At 38.5% G+C, this 17427-nt stretch overlaps 1 protein-coding gene and 1 long non-coding RNA gene across 6 annotated transcripts in view; both read left to right on the plus strand.

The window, feature by feature from the left end:
- LOC127417294 (uncharacterized) overlaps positions 1–17427 on the plus strand; it is a 511839-nt gene that overhangs the window by 464459 nt on the left and 29953 nt on the right. The window lies entirely within an intron of this gene.
- LOC127417285 (thromboxane-A synthase-like) overlaps positions 1–17427 on the plus strand; it is a 116719-nt gene that overhangs the window by 83625 nt on the left and 15667 nt on the right. For all 5 annotated transcript variants that reach the window (XM_051657192.1, XM_051657194.1, XM_051657195.1 and 2 more), the window contains 3 exons: positions 710–858; positions 1150–1280; positions 1958–2299. In XM_051657192.1, coding sequence (XP_051513152.1) covers positions 710–858; positions 1150–1280; positions 1958–2299 — 622 coding nt within the window. The remainder of the gene's footprint in view (positions 1–709; positions 859–1149; positions 1281–1957; positions 2300–17427) is intronic.

The raw sequence follows: 17427 nt of genomic DNA on the forward strand, positions 1-17427 counted from the left end.
TGTAGGTTTGGATTTTGTTTTCCCTTAATAATAACAACCTTCATTTAAAAACTGCATTTTGTGTTTACTTGTGTTATCTTTGACTAATATTTAAACTTGTTTGATGATCTGTAACATTTAAGTGTGACAAACATGCAGAAAAATAAGAAATCAGGAAGGGGGCAAACACTTTTTCACACCACTGTATGATGCAAGCAAATGGGTGTCAAAATTTTGACACTCCAAAAAGGACATAAAGGCATCATAAAAGTAATCCATACAACTCCAGTTAAATCTATGTCTTCAGAAGTGATATGGTGTGAGAAGCAGATCAATATTTAAGTCCTTTTTTGCTTGCAATTCTTCTCCCTGCCCTGTAGAGGGCTATATGCATGAAGACTATGAATCACAAATAACACAAGAAGAAGAATGTGAAAGTGATCTGTTTCTCACCCACACCTATCAAATTGCTTTTGAAGATATTGATTTAACCACTGGAGTCGTATGGATTACTTTTATTCTGATTTATGTGATTTTTGGAGATTTGGCACAATTTTGGCAATTTGGAGCTGAGAAATTCTTCTAACAATCTTCATTTCAGTTCAGCAGATGAAAGAAAGTCATACACATCTGGGATGGGATAAGGGTGAGTAAATTAAATTTTTGGGTGAACTATTCCTTTAACAATGTACTATTAAATAAATATGAAATTCTATATCTGTTTTTGTAGGTGTTTTGGCTGCTTCACAATGGATGTGATTGCCAGTGTGGCGTTTGGTACACAGGTGGACTCTCAGAACAATCCAGATGACCCGTTCGTGCACCACGCCTCCAAGTTCTTCTCTTTCACCTTCTTCCAACCCATCATGATTTTCTTCCGTACGTCCAACCATCATAACAAAACAGACCTCAATTCATGCAACCTTGTGCTTTCAATATAACAATTCATTACTGAATTAGCCTGAATTATTTAACAATGGATATCACATTTTGGAAAGTGCTACTGTCAGACGATAATATGAAATACATTTTTATTATGATGATTTTGTGATTTAGCATATTTATGATATGAGTAAGTGGAAAAAGGGTGCTCTTTACAAGGTCTTTGTTCTTGAAGTTCCATCAAAGTATGTTTTAATTACTTTCTTTCCATTTTGGGTTTTGCTGCAGTTGCATTTCCATTCCTCATCGCGCCCCTTGCTGGTCTACTCCCAAATAAATCGAGAGATGAAATGAACCGTTTTTTTATCAGCTGTATCCAGAAGATCATTAAACAGAGGGATGATCTGCCCCCAGAACAGGTACTGCAATGTACAACCCTGCAGAAAAAACTTAAACCAGCCTAAGGTAGATTGCTGGTTTTGGCTGTTTAAAGCTGCTCTTCCAGCCTGACAAAGCTGGTGTTTAGTAGATGTGGGCCACGTTGGTCGACTAGTCATCTAGATGTCCAAAAACCTATTAGTCCTTCTGTGAGGTTGACTACTTTCTCAATTTTTTCTCATACTGTATGAATTTTAGCTTGTTTCGTTTTGCAGCACCCACGTTACAGGTATACACATTCAGACAGATGTTTTTGGCTGTTGCGTTGCATCTCGTATCTCGAGACCCCTGCATTCTTTTCAGTTTAGTTGTGCTCCATCTAGCTGTTTTGAACACAAGAACATGTCTCATGGAAACGTGTCTTATCGGGGTCAGGCGAACCCAAAACCAGCCTAATTATACAGGGCTTCCTTAAAACAGATTAGTTGACTAGTCGTTTGGGCAACCCACTGACTAGTTGATTATGAAAATATTAAGTTTTGCACATCCTTAGTGTTTAGCTTTTTAAGCTGAACTGACCATCTGAAAGTGTCCAAGCCGTCAAAACCATCAGAACCGTCCAGCCCAACCGGGTTGGTCAACTGGAAAGACCAACTAACCTTCATAGGATGGTTTAAGCTGCACAGTTTTTGTGATCTGTGTTTTCTGTTGTCTACAGCGACGACGAGATTTCCTGCAGCTGATGCTGGATGTGAGAAGCAACAGTGAGTGTTTGTCTCTGGAGCATTTCGATGTGGTAAACCATGCTGATGAACAGGCTTGCACAGAGCAGGGAACAGCCAACGGACAGGAAAACAGTCCTGGCCATGAATCCAGCAGGCGCACCCAGCAGAAGAGAATGATGACAGAAGATGAGATTGTGGGTCAGGCATTCATCTTCCTGTTAGCTGGCTATGAGACGAGCAGCAACACACTAGCGTTCACGTGCTACCTGTTAGCAATCAACCCAGACTGCCAGGCCAAAGCCCAACAGGAAGTGGACGAATTCTTCACCACACATGTGAGTCAAAGATTAATATGCCATTTATACATGCAAATCAGTTATTGTAGTTATTTGCTGAGAATAATTTGTAGAACATTTTTATATTTTTCGATGAAATTTGAAAGTGTTGAGGGTGGTTGTTAGGGCGTTGCTATGTGGTTGCTTTGGTGTTCTGGGTGGTTGCTAGGGCATTGTTAGGTGGTTGAAAGGGTGTTCTGTCTCTAATTCAATGTATATCTGTGGGATTATTTTTAGCAATATTTTCATGGACCAGAAAATAGTAAATCCGATTACATAGAAAAGTAATAGCACATGTCTCCTCAACAAGTTGCACAATTTGAATTATCATTCCTGACCATAGCACATACAGTGCAAGTTGGAAGTGTAACGCTTTGTTTAAATCCCTAACCCTTAGTACTGTATGAACAATAGTAATTGTTATGTTTTGCACTACATAGTGAGCATATTCTATCCATTCCCTTATTCTCCTCTTTAGCAGTTTATCTGAAAGACATATCCTGGTTTCAATACAAGTTAAGCTCAGTCGACAGCATTTGTGGCATAATGTTGATTACCACAAAAATTTATTTAGACTCATCACTCCTTTTCTTTAAAAAAGCAAATATCAAGGTTACAGTGAGGCATATACAATGGAAGTGAATGGGGCCAATTTTTGGAGGGTTTAAAGGCAGAAATGTGAAACTTATAATTTTATAAATGCACTTACATTAATTCTTCTGTTAAAACGTATGTATTAATTGAGCTGTAAAGGTGTTTAAATAATCATTTTTACAGTCATTTTAGGGTTTGTTGACACTATATCATCATGGCAATGAAGTTGTAAAATTGGCTATAACTTTACATAGTAAAGGTTAGTAAGTGATTTTATCACACTAAAATCATGTTTACACACATAGTGTTTATGTCTTGTGGTCGACTGATGCCGATATCCAGAGAGCAGGGTGGCTGATAGGCCGATACAATGCCAATATATCACACAATTTAATATATTAAATAATAAAAACATAAAATTGCAAAAAAAAAAAAAAAAAATTATTAAGTCTTATTTAGCACTATATTTACTCACACTAAACTTTAACTTTGTAAAAAAAATAATCTAAAAAAATAATATTGTATTTTAAATGATAGATAGCAGTATCTTATTTAGTAATTTACTTGCACATGAAGAAATTGTTAATATATCAGGAAGAAGGAAATAACAGTACACAGTAGTCCAGCAACCATGGATGGCATGTCCACGTTAGCAAACACATTTTCTAAAAAAATACAGAATCAAACCAATTGTACATACAGTGCATTGTGAATAAGACAGGGGATTGTGACCCCTGAGACAATGAGTAGAAACAAACACAAAAAAGCAACAACAGACAGCCTGAGTCATCCCTGCCCCTTCTAATAATTCACACTGATGTAGAGGCTCTTCTTTCTGCAACGTACCCTCCTCCTCCTCACTATCCACCCTCCCAGGTTTCAACTGAGAATCAATCATAAGACATCAAATCAGCAGAAGCACCAGCATCATTGCAAACATGCGCTATTTATACAAACGAGTAAATGATCTAAGGAGATAAACTGCAAATCAAACATTTGTACAAGCCACCCATAGCTTTCACAATGCTGTACGTAATCAACCAAACACAGGTTGCTTCTTTTCTGAATCTTTAAAATGTAGCCCAATTAGTCTGTCCACTGTATCTGTCTTTTTCTGTTAGTGGTGCTTGCTAAACCAAGCATCACTATAATTATTGCTCATATTTTGGATTGTGGAGTTGAACAAACGCCTAACACCTAACCCTAAGAATTACCTTTAGAGTCTAAATTGTCCTGCACTGTTTGTGCTCTGGACATGGATGATATCTCAAACCATGCAGCTTGTTACATTTCTAAGCAATCAGACTTTTGCTTCCCTAGCATTGTGGCAGTGAGTTTTGCAGCGGTAAGCAGCACTCACATTTTCTTCACAAACTGTAAAAATCTAGTTTCATTTCGCTGTCTGTCATAATATCCGTCAGCCGCAGTGTTGCTTATTAACATGTGAATGGCTGTGAATGGTAATGGCTGACACTTCATAAACCCACACCTGCATCTGTTGAATCCTAAAACTTGCAGCCAGGACTTGGCAGACACCCACAGGAGGAAGGGATCAAACGCTGCATTAGTTCAGCTCTGCGTCCCTCTGTCTACCCTTTCATCTCATTCATTCATTCTTCTACTGCCTCCTTCATTCTCTCAGTTTTAGCACTCCCTTTCCACTTCTCATTTCATCTCTCTGGAAGTCAGGGTTTGTTTTCTCATAAAGAGTGATTCATTTTAACAGAGAGAGATGTTCTGTGGGGCTTTTAGGGAGATCGTTTATCTTCGGTACATTGTATAGATATCACGTGTGCCAGAATATAATGAGGGCCAAAAGTATCCTCCAATTTCTTGAAAGTAAGAAAATATTATTTGTCTCCCTTTATTTTAATGCTTGCTCAGAACTGTTAGGCCTTTTACTTTTACTTAAAGATATCTTTAAAGTAAAGTATTAAGTATTTAAAGTATTAAAGTAACTGATATTAAATGTACTTAAGTATCAGAAGTACAAATAAATGGCTTAAAGGGATAGTTCACCCAAAATTTAAAATTCTCTCATCATTTCCCTCATGCCACAACAGATCTGTATGACTTTCTTTTTGGTTAAATCCATATCTTCAGAAGTGATATGATAAGTCTGGGTGAGAAAATTATCAATATTAAAAGTCCTTTTTTTAAACTATCAACCTCCACTTTCACATTCTTCTTCTTGTGTTTTTGGTGATTCACATTTTTGGTGCATACCGCCACCTTCTGGGCAGGGAGGAGAATTTATAGTAAAAAAAAAACAAAAAGGACTTAAATATTTATGTTTTTCTCACCCACACCTATCATATCACTTCTAAATATATACATTTAACCACAGGAGTCATATGATTAACTTCTATGCTGACTTTATGTGTTTTTTTTTTAGCTTCAAAATATTGGTACCAATTGACTTGGGGGTTGCTGTAGTAAAAACACCTCCGCTTAAATCTCTGCGGTGCTCTTAAAGGCAAGGGAACCTTTACATTTGTGAAGGGCACCTTTAGATTTATGATCGAAAGGGGCAGGGGCTTGCGCCAATGTAGCCCCCCTTCTGTGAAAGGCAGGATAAACTGTTCTTAAATACAGTAACTAAGTATTTGTACTTTGTACACCTGTGGTCAAAGCACAATTCTAAGCATTCACGTCAGCATTTGTGTACTTGCGTTAAGTATGTTTCTGGCGTTAGCCTAAAATTGTGGCCTGAACAGTCTCTCACGATAATGCATCATGCATCTGGTCACTTATGTAATACAGCTGGAAAAGAGCCGTCTACACATCACGCTAAGCCATCATGCTTTACATTTTATCCCCTTGCATTGAGGTTAGCTGACAGGATTTTCTGGATAGAACATAAACCAAATAGATGTTTATAAACCTGCTTGCCATGAAGTTTTCAAATAAAACAGCTTATGGCCAGAGTTATAAAAGCAGAAAGCATTACAAGCAGCACAATAAAACTCAAGCCCAGCCTTGGCCTTGTCTCGTGAAGCCTTGCATCTTAAAGGGACAGTTCACCCAAAAATGCATCTAACAAGGAGATGTTAGGCATTATGTAAGTCTCACTCACTCTCAGTTCATGGAAAAAGATGCCATTAAAGTGAATAGTGATATTCTAATATTCTGCCTAACATCTACTTTTGTATTCCATGGAAGAAAGTCATATAGGTTTTTAACAACATGAGGTTGAGTAAATGATGACTTTCATTAATGAGGAAACCATCTCTTTATGTTGACTGTATAGCCAGCAATAACTTAATATTTTCTTTATATCGAGCTGCTGGGGATCTATCCAAAAAGACACGTGGCCCTAGAGCATATTGAAGGTCAGTCTCATCTATCCTGCTGCTATAATGTCTATCAGTGCTCTTGAGTTCAGCTCTGGGAGAAAGTGACTTTAGCTCCTCCTTCAGAGCAGTTTTATTCTCAAAACACCCCTCACCGTGTGCTTGCTGCTCACAGTTTTGCCTCTAAAAAGCTTCTCAAATGTCACTCTCCTCCTCAAAACACCCTGCAGGAGGGCGCTGAAAGTTTTTTTAGTGTTGAGTGTAACTGCTGCAGTGAAGCTCTGAGTGGTACCTGAGCACCACAAACTCTTTATGGTGGGAAATAGTTTTTAACTAATAAAAAAAGGAAAAAAAAGAAGTACTTTTAGTTTTAATATGCAAAACAGGATCATTAAAGGGTTCTGCCATTGTTTACTTAATGTTATGCTGTTCAAAACCCATGAGACTAGTTTCTTCTATGGAACCCAAAAAAGATGAAAAATTAAGATATTATTGCTTCTCTTTTTCATGCAGTGAAAGCTGACAATTGCCAGGGGCTGTCAAGCTTCAAATAGGACAAAAAAGCACTGTAAAAGTAGTCCATACAACTTGTGTGCTACAGTATATTCCAAGTTTTTTGAAGCCATAGGATAGCTTTGTGTGAGGATCAGACACATAAAAAGATTGAATATGTAAAAGTGCGAGTGAGAAACATGGTGGAGAGTAAGATTTCCAGTGTAAAACTATTAATTTTGGACTGGGATTTACATAAAGCTACTGAATGTCTTCAGAAGGCTTGGAATATAGCACACAAGTCATATGGACTACTTTTATGATTATTTTATGGTGCTTTTTGTCCTTTTTGGAGCTTGGACAGACCGTGGTCACTGTCTGCTTTCATTGTTGGAAAAGAGTAGCTTAGACATTCTGTAAAATGTCTCCTTTTGTGTTCTACAGAAAAAAGAAAATCATACAAGTTTGGAACAGCACAAGGGAGAGGAAGTAAAGACAGAATTTTCATTTTTTGTTGAACCATAGAGCTGACTGCGATAAATTACCGGTTCTCACTTACATACCCATGCCCTTAACAAGCTATATGTCATGTCAAGGGTGAATTCTTGAATTACTGACATCAATTTGCCAGTTTGATTTTTACCACTTGGACAGTTTAAGTGGCAAACATGTTAATGGCTCGCTCAACTCACTTGGTGAATGTGCTACCGGCTGCACACAGTGTGTCTGCTGCTCTAGCCTTTAATTTTCTCTTCCAGGGCTGGATGTTGCGTCCCCGGGTGCCTGTCATTAATTTGCCTTTTTTATCTGCATAAACAACAGGAAGCTAAAGTGGAGCTCTACCTAATGAGTCATCCAGAGGTGGGAGACAGGGGCAAGGGGGGCCAGAAATCAAGCTAACTTATACGTCTCCAGCTAAGGCCTCTCCCAAAGAGAGAAAGAGAGAGAGTTGGGTTGGCTGAGAAAGGAAAACAACAAATATTTTTTATTTTTTTTTACTAGATACAATCAGCCTAGTCAAGTCATTTTTATTTATAGTGCCTTTCACAACACACATAGTTTCAAAGCAGCTTTACAGAAAACCATGTATTAACAGAAGATAAAACTGTAATATCTATAAAGTCTTAGAGTCATCATTGTGTAGTTTGATAAAATATGATTGTGCATTGTGTTTAAAAATAAGTAATTAAATAATAATTGTATGAGCCTACTGACTGATTGTCTCCAGGGGATAATCCCTGGCTTTATTCTTAATGTCTTCAACTGTCTTTGCTCCACCTCCTCATTGTATGCGATAGGATGAATCTCACGAAACCCATCAAGGACATGTCCGGCTCAAATATGACCTTAATTTTTTTTTTTTTTTTTTTTTTTTGCTTAAAGAAAATAAACCCTATTTTAGTGTCAAAAATCGTAATGGTCCTTCATAGTCTGGCAAATTATAATTTATACATTTGTTTCTTTTGATTTTAGGGTGAAATGTGACCTGGACAAATTTTCATAAGATTCAAATTCAAAATCAGGGATTAAAATTCTTAGTTACTGTGGGTCCTAATACAGATTAGATTGCTTGTATTGATTCTGTGAGTGTTTTTAACATGATGGGAAAACAAAACTCATGGCCATAGCGTATAAATGCAGATGTACTTCTTAATAGAATGTCTGATTGATATAGTGAGTTTAGTGAGTTGTACTAAAAATGTGAGCTTTCCGAACATTTGTCTCAAACCACAACAAGCTTCTAACTTGTGTCCAACAGCCAAACTATTCATTGCAATCAATTGCACTGACAGGAATATCCTGAGAGACAATATCATGTTTTCAACATCAGCCTGGACAGATATTCACTACCAGTCAAAATCTGGACACACTTACACATTCTGTATTACTAATATTTACCACTGTGGCAGACACGCCTCTTGTTCATCGGAAAGGAGGAAGCGGGAACCGGGTTATTAACCAAAAAGACTTTTAATTAAAAACAACACAACATAAAACTGCTTTTCAGCATAACAACATTGATGCACACACACACAGCAGCTGCGTGCATCTCTCTCTCTCTCTCTCTCTCTCTCTCTGGCATCTCCGGCTCCTCCTTATCTCTCTCTCCCGCTGACTGGGGCAACTCAGCATGGCCCGCCTACGCCCTCCTCCTCATCACAAACTAATTTAGAATAATAGAAAAGTAATCAAAACTATGAAGTAACAAATGGAAATATGGGAGTTATGTAGTGACCAAAATATGTTTAACAAATCAGAACTATCTTGTATTTTAACTTCTTCAAATTAGCCACCCTTTGTCTGTATGCTGGGCACTTGTTGGCTTTTTTCTTGCACTGTCCGGCCCAACACATCCTTAAAAAAAAAAAAAAAATCCAGCACCCCACTTTTAAACAAAAATTAGTAAGCTTAGGCTTTAAGATCAAAAAGTTCAAAAGCATAAATCCACTCAAGTGTGTCAAATCGTTTGACTGATAGTTTATTTGAGGACATAAAAGATTAACAAAAATATAGATATTAGAAGACAGACAATTCAGTTCATAAACAAAAGGGTTCGGGCATTGTCATTGATGTGGTCTGACTGACAGACTGAGTCTCTCCAGATAGCACTGGGAAAGAATTTAATGATCTGATCAGCAAAGTGTGATTTCTCATTGTGTTGTTGGTAACATGAAAGTGTGGAAGAGAGGAAGAGAAAGGGAGAATGAAAATCCAGAGAACATGTGTTGGGGGGTGCACAGTCATAATACACAACTGACCATGCAGAAGAGAGCGAGAGCACCCCAGAGAGAAAAGACTCTAGCTCTGTTCCAGTACATCACTGTTTAAACCTGGTCGTTATATGCGTCTCAAAATGTCTCCTTTGACCGATTGTTTTCAGATTTCGAAGGTAGGGTCTCTGATTTCATGACTTTATGCATCACTCATTAGTTAGCTGTTTTTTCTGCCTGGTTAAGCTGGTTAGGCTGGTGTTTTGATGGTTTTAAGGGCTAGGAGGCCAGCTGGCAGACCAGCAAACCATCTTAGGTAGCTGGTTGAATCAGTTTTTTTTGTGTGCAAGAGGTAAGCACAAACAAAAAGATGGCAAAAGAAGGAAACAGAGGGATGGAGAGTGAGAGAGAGTAGTCAGTAGCCAGCCTTTCCTATCTGTGAATAATGAATTGGTGACGTGCCTCTGAGGCTTCGCCTCAAGGGGGCTTTTTCACTCACTCAGAACAGTGATGGGCTTCTCTCCCCTCCCTGAAAATGCTCAAATCTGAACAAAGAGCTTGCTTCTCTCCCGCTAAGTTTAATAACACAGCCTTTGATGCTTCCGGAACCACAGCGCTGTATCTTTTGGTTCCCATTGATGTGGCTGTTGCCTCTCTCATTCAGGGATGGATTAACCACCGGGCCGATTGGGCAGTTGCCCAGGGGCCTCTAAATCCAAAGGGCCCCAAGCTCTAAATCAATTATTTATTAATTTTGAGTTATCTATTATAAATCCACGTAAATGTCAGCCTTATGTAAAATACCACTTGTTTATATGAAGGACTAGAGAAAACAGCATCTGATTTACAAAACACTTCCAAACACAAAGATAAGGTGCAGTTTACCCTGGCTGTGTACAAAGGCTTAAATTAAATAATAATAATAATAATAATAATACATTTTAATTATAGGCGCCTTTCATGACACTCAAGGTCACCTTACAAACAGAACACACACAAAAATAAGTCATCCTTGAAAGCATCAACAGTAACAACCTTAAGCAAACAATACTATGATATACAATAAGACATTGGAAGATACAAAGTAAGAACTCAATGCATGCACAGTCATAAAAAGGCCCGTTTAAATAGGTGAGTTTTAAGACAAGATTTAAAAGTATGAAGACTATCACTGTTGCGAATATCCAGAGGAAGGGAATTCCATAAGTGAGGGGCAGTATAACTAAAGGCTCTAGACCCCATAGTGTTCAGACGAATACGTGGTATAGCAAGAAGATTTGACGAGGAAGATCTGAGGGTACGAGTTGGTGTATAGATATGAAAACGATCGGAGAGATATGAAGGAGAAAGATTATTTAAGGCCTTGTAGGTAAGAAGCAAGATTTTAAAATCAATTTGGTACTTAACCGGAAGCCAATGCAAATGTTGAAGAACAGGTGAAATGTGTTCAATAGAGGGGGTTCTTGAAATGATTCATGCAGCTGAGTTCTGGACCAGCTGAAGTTTATGAAGAAGTTTGGAAGGAAGACCAGAGAGGAGAGCATTGCAGTAATCAATACGTGATGTAACCAGTGCATGAATGAGAATGGCAGTGCTGTTCAATGTGAGAGAGGGACGAAGACGATTAATATTACGTAAATGAAAGTATGCAGAGTGAGTTATATTATTAACATGGGCTTCAAAGGATAAGGTGCTATCAAGGATGACACCCAGACTCTTAACCTGTGGTGAAGGAGAAGCAGTGGACTGATCGATAGTCAGAGAGAAACTGTCAGTTTTTGCCAAATTAGATTTGGTGCCTACAAGGAGGATTTCGGTTTTACCACAATTTAATTTGAGAAAATTAGATGAGAACCATTTTTTAATTTCAGCTAAACAGCTGGACAGAGGACAGAGGAAAGGAAGAAGTGGGCTTGGAGGATAGGTAGAGCTGGGTGTCGTCAGCATAGCAGTGAAAATGGACAACATGTTTCCTAAATATATGACCAAGGGGCAGTAAATAAATAATAAATAGAAGAGGGCCCAAAACTGAGCCTTGTGGAATGCCAGTGATAACTTGTGATGACTTAGATCGAAAATGTTTGAATTGTACGAACTGAGTACGACCAGAAAGTGTATAAGCAACAGAATTCGTGCAACAGTATGGAGGACTTTAAAATGTTTAAGTCCTGCATGCATTTAATGTTTAATGATAAAGAGAAAGTTGCCTTAATACCCTAAATATGTGCATGGTAACCTTTTGTAATATTTGGTTAACCGTGAGAGTTCACGAACAGTTATTGTGTTATTTGTCGAGACTTGGGAATAAAGAACATTTATTGCCATGGATGCGTCAAACACAATCTCAGATAGCAGGGAATAAAGTGCACAGTGAGCTATGAGCCTAAATAGCACAACACATAGATTTTCAAATGATAAAATCACATTAAAGTCTAACAAAAATAATGTCTGTCACTGCCTGTAACATAGTAGGCCTATTATTAACCGATGGAAAATGCATAATTCTGCCCGGGCAGGTTCACTTTTCATGAGGCCACGAACGCTGCGGTTTATAGGACTTCTTCGGGATGCTTTGATTTTTAAATGATTCAGCATTTAACTTGTGTAATTATTGTCTGCATACCAGAGCAAAATGGGGAAAAAACATTGGCTCACCATTTATCAAGCGCTGAAACTTTGCCAGGTGAAAAACAATCTGGAATCATGTGTAAAAGTCACATTTGGTTCTCTTTGCAACCTGAACTTCATCAGAATGTTGATTTGTGACACTAGCGCTGAAAAACCTTGATGCAGCGCAACAAATGGTGAAACAGAACACAGGTGTCTCGAGATGTGTTAATGAATATTGAAATTATTTTTAAGGTAATGGTGTCTAAAAAAATGCAACAGTCCTGCACAATGAATTGTACAACAGAACGCAGGTGTCTTGAGATGTGTTTATAAATATTATAATTCTTTTAAACTTAACACAGTCTAAAAAATGCAACTGTGGTATGCTGAAAAAAGTGAGTTGTGGCACAACAATCAAAGACGTCCTTCCAGTGTGTGTTTACATGGCCTCGACGCACGTGGGAACAGCCCATACCTCGCCCTATAGCCTGCTTGAAAAACTGACCCGAACCTGGCCCAAAACCTTTAGGTTTGTTGGGTACCGTTGGACTCGGATCAGATTGAAGACCTCTAAACTCATGCAGAATACCCGAATAGTGATTTTGGTATTTGAATACCATGCACATCCCTATTAATAATGCATGATTTTGGATCAGTTCGTTTCAGAATTAAAAAGTACATATAAATGGCCATGTAAGACATTGCTCCAAACTTTTCTTCTGTCAATTTGAAAAATCCAACAAAATCTGGCAATCGTCCTATAGCGCATAAAAGTGAACGAAGTCACGTGACACGTCATAGGGGGCCTCCATGGTGTACCAGCCCATGGGCCTCTCAGTACTTAATCCGTCCTTGCACTCATTCCTAATGGAACAGCTTGCCAATCAGATTTCAAACACACAACTTAGGAAATGATGTGTATGCTGCTTACCTAAGTGAATGCAAATAGCTTGCATGTGTTTTCTAGCGCAGTTTACTCTGTCTTCTTTTCATCTTTTATCTTTTCATTTTAATGCTTTGTGTGAGCAGTGATGAAAAGAACACTGGATAGAGAGAGAGAGAGAGAGAGTTAATGTAGTGCTAAAATAGGCCTTGAGTTGTTTGGACACCAAAGTGCTGTTTGAAAACCTAGTGAGCTGCCTACCTATACTGCATTTCAGGATTTCACTGGATCATATAGTCCTGGTAAATGGATTTGTCGTGCGGTCCATAACGGAGGGGCTCAAGCACAGGACTGGTCTTGAGCTCTGGGGTATCATCAAAAATGGTCTAACTACCCAATATTTGTGTGTAATATGTATTTTTATGCTTTTTGGAGTATTGACAGAGACATATATGGATTGGCCGGTTCATTCTTTACATATAAATGGAGAAATCTTAATGCTCTTTTGTGACTAGGAAATAGCTTCCCAGAGGCATTATACATATTGCCGCTGCTTAATTTTTGTTAGCAAAATTAGCTTAGCAACATGCTAAAACCAAACTCAATTTGAATCAGTTGTAAGTCTTTGTATGGCACGCAGAGTTGCTGTCTAGTGAGAATTCAAATGCGGTCACTTAAGAGGTTCCAGGATGGTTAGGATACTGCCTTAGAAGGCAGCTGCCTATGTAGACATCAGGCAGCTCACTAGGTTTATAACAGAGCTACTTTTTTCTCTTTCACTCTTTCTCTTCCCCTCTCTTCTCTGCCCAGGGCAGTGTAAGTAGAGCAGCATGGGCTGCATATGTCAGTGAGTTCTAATACTATGATATTTCAGTCCCACCTACAGGCAGCAGGTCATCTGTACTTTTTCAAGCTCTCTACATGTCCCAAATGGCCTCTCAAGCAGACACACACATACAAAAACATGCAAAAGTCATGTGCATTCATGCACACTGTCATGGTCTACTGCGCAAGACCCTTTGCAATGTTACCTAACAGGGTTTTTGTATCAAGCATGACTGTAAAAACGAGGCACTTTCAAAGTTTCCTCTGAACAGATGGGTCACAATGGTCAACTAGTCGTCCAATAACCAACTAGTCAATTAGTGAGGTTGACTGGTTTATTAAGATTTTTTTTCTCGTATATTTTGATATTATTAGTAGTGGTGCTTTAATAAGTGTGCTCAGTGTGCTGTGCTTTAGCTGTTAGAAAGTTTTCAAGATAAAACCCTTTAGAAAAGAGTTCAATCTATAAATTCATACTTTTTAAAACACCACCACAACAGCCAAACACATTCATACTCCTTGTGTTCTTTTTTTGAGGGTCCCTCCATTGTGTTTTGAATACAGTGTGTCCAACTTTAAAAAAACGTGTCTCGAGACCCCTGCATTCTGTTCCATCTAGCTGTTTTTGAATGCAAGAATACCTCTTTTGTAAACGTCCTCTATGTAACGGGCCCAATCGAGGACAGGTGAACCCAAAACTGATTTATTGACTAGACATTTAGGCAACCCACCACCTTTTATTTTACCAGATTAGTCTCTTGAGATTAAAATCTCTTTTTAGAGAGAGACCTGGCCAAAATGGTAGCATACAACATTACAACAATAATAAACACAACAAAAAAGGGACATGAAAAGAACTGTAGTTTTGCACACCCTTAGAACAGATGCCACTATTGTGTCATTATGAAGTTGATACTGTGGAAAGCATGATACGACTCCCCTGTTTGCTATTTTGTCTTTGTGCTCCAGCCGTTTCGATCTCCTCCGCATGTGTAATGGAACGGAGCAGATGGAGTCATCAAACCTCTGCTGCCACTGTAGATGGGCTCCAATATGGAAGGACCCTTGAGACAGGAAGGAAGGATACATGTAATGCACCATACTTAAACAAACAGATCCTCTGCCAGTCAGCTGCACCTCAACCTGATGCGTGTGCGTCGAATGTCAGCAGCGGCTGCCTGCCATTGTTTGCGAACCACTGTTGCTGTGAATCCTGGGGGGTATGCAAATGATGCAGCCACTGTGGCAATGAAAATGTGTTCTATTATTTACCTGCCATTGTTAGGCTTTATTCAAACATGGTGTGTATATATTATATATGAGAGCTGTGGAGCATCTAGAGATGCACAAAAACTACATATTTTCAAAATCGACTAGTCGGTGGGTTGCCTGAATGACTGGTTGACAAAATGGTCACCTAATCGGACATGTTTCTTAGGTGGTGTTTACCTTAGACATATTCTTGCATTTAAAAACAGCTATAAGGATTGCAACAAAATGGAACAGAATGCAAGCATCTTGAAACATGCTTCTTTATTTTTAACTTGATATGACATCTTAAAAAAACAATGCTTGTCCTGAGACACTCAAAAAAACAATACACAACAGCCAAAGACATCCGTCTGGATGTGTATATCACAAAACTAAGCCTGACCATTTAGTGTGTTAATTCTGTGCAATTAATTATGTGAAAAATAACACAAGTAATCATGCCGTATGTAAATTCCATCAGAAGGGGGCAGTCAGTGCAGCTTAAACTGTACTGGCAGCAAATCACACTTTTTACTGAGAGCGAACAGCACTAAAAGAGTCAGAGCAGGACGTGGTCTTGAGTCCAAAGACAGCAGGATGAAGGGCAACTCTAATACAGCGGTCTCAAGACGTTTTGGTTTCAAACTGCATTTTACTTGATACAGCACCCTAAAAATGCAGCATTTATGCTCGAGATGCTAAAACACGCAAACACAGTGAGATGCTCGAATGCCTGTGTGATGCTTGTGCAAATTGGCCTTGAAAAATTGCACAGACAGACATAAGAACGCGTCTTGTGAGAACAGCCCGGTCTACCTTGAACAGATATATTTGTAATATTAGTGGATATATTTACAATAATATTATATATTTAATATTTGTATAATTATGTATTAAAATATCAGTATTTAGGGGCATTTCTCAGCTAATACTGACATACTGTATGCAATTAATTCAATTAGCCTATTAATCGGCATCTCATGTAATTAATTAAATAAAAATAAAAAATCAGTCGATTGACAGCCCTACTCAAAACATTATTATTATTATTTTTTTAAAGGACTATTTTTAACTTGACACGCCATCTTAAACTTACACATCTTATACAGTGCTCATGGCGAAATGCACAAAAAACTGTGCAAGATTTAACACAACAGCCAAAGACCTCCATCTGAATCTGTTTATTTCGAAACGTTTTTAAAAAGGAAAATTTTTAACTTGACACAGCATCTTAATAGAGCGCAAGAGTGCCGGCCTATCTTTTCAGTCGCCTGGGTTTCGGAATTATTTTTCCCATTTATTTCTTCCGTAAACTTTTGAAAATCCTTCATTAAATAGTTCTAAGCCATGAAATAAACCAACCAGCTCCGAGATGAATCACAACAGTACAAAAAAGTTTTGTTTTTGTTTTTGTGATTAACATTTTTTATTGATTCATATATAAAACAAATAAACATATATACAAACAGAATCAATACTTAACCCCTTCTATTACCTCCCCCCAATCCCCAACCACAAGAACACCCCAGTGGTCCCAAATGATTATAGACACACACACACACACACACACACAAAAAGTCCAAATTTCCCAATCCTCAAAATACCCCTTCTTCAAAAGCGGCCACCCTCCCCATCTCTGTACACCACTCCGGAAATTATGGCGCTCCGTCCAACTTCCAACCCCTTAAAATAACTTACTTAAAATAACTAACGAAATCACACAAATGAACTGGGAATAAAAATGCCCAAAATACTTAATGCCCTGTTTGGGCCACTGGAAGGTGCCCGGCTGAAAATCCGTTACTGGGCAGTACGCTGTCAGAGCCAAAGCTTTGAATTTAGACCAATTGACTCTGTAACCTGAGAATTTAGAAAAGGAATTAATAATCCTGTGGACGCAAGGTATAGATCTAATGGGGTCAGAGACGAATAATAAAATATCATCCGCATAAATCAAAAGCTTATGCGCCACACCTCCCGCCATCACCCCTGGAAAATCATCCTCCTTTCTTATCGCAGCTGCTATTGGTTCCGGGGCAAGACAAAACAATAATGGGGAAAGAGGGCAACCCTGCCGGGTGCCCCTATCCAGAATATAATAATATGAAATGAATCCATTTGTTTGTACCGCCGCTACCGGGTGTCTATAAAGTAACTTAATCCATCCAATAAAAGTATTCCTGAACCCATACCTTTCCAAAATCTTAAAAAGATAATCCCATTCTACCATATCAAACGCCTTTTTGGCATCAATTGAGATGGCAGCAACTGGAGTCTGATCATTCGCCACCGACCACATGATATTGATGAAACGCCTAATGTTATCAGAAGAGCTACGGCCCCGAATAAACCCCACCTGATCTATTTGTATAAGAGGTGTCACAACTTTACTTAATCTTCTAGCTGGATCAGGGAAATTGGACGGTAACTCTTACACTCGCTTGGATCTTTGTCCTTTTTAAGAATCAG

The sequence above is a fragment of the Myxocyprinus asiaticus genome, chromosome 26, assembly GCF_019703515.2.
Source record: "Myxocyprinus asiaticus isolate MX2 ecotype Aquarium Trade chromosome 26, UBuf_Myxa_2, whole genome shotgun sequence".
Taxonomy (NCBI): Eukaryota; Metazoa; Chordata; class Actinopteri; order Cypriniformes; family Catostomidae; genus Myxocyprinus; species Myxocyprinus asiaticus.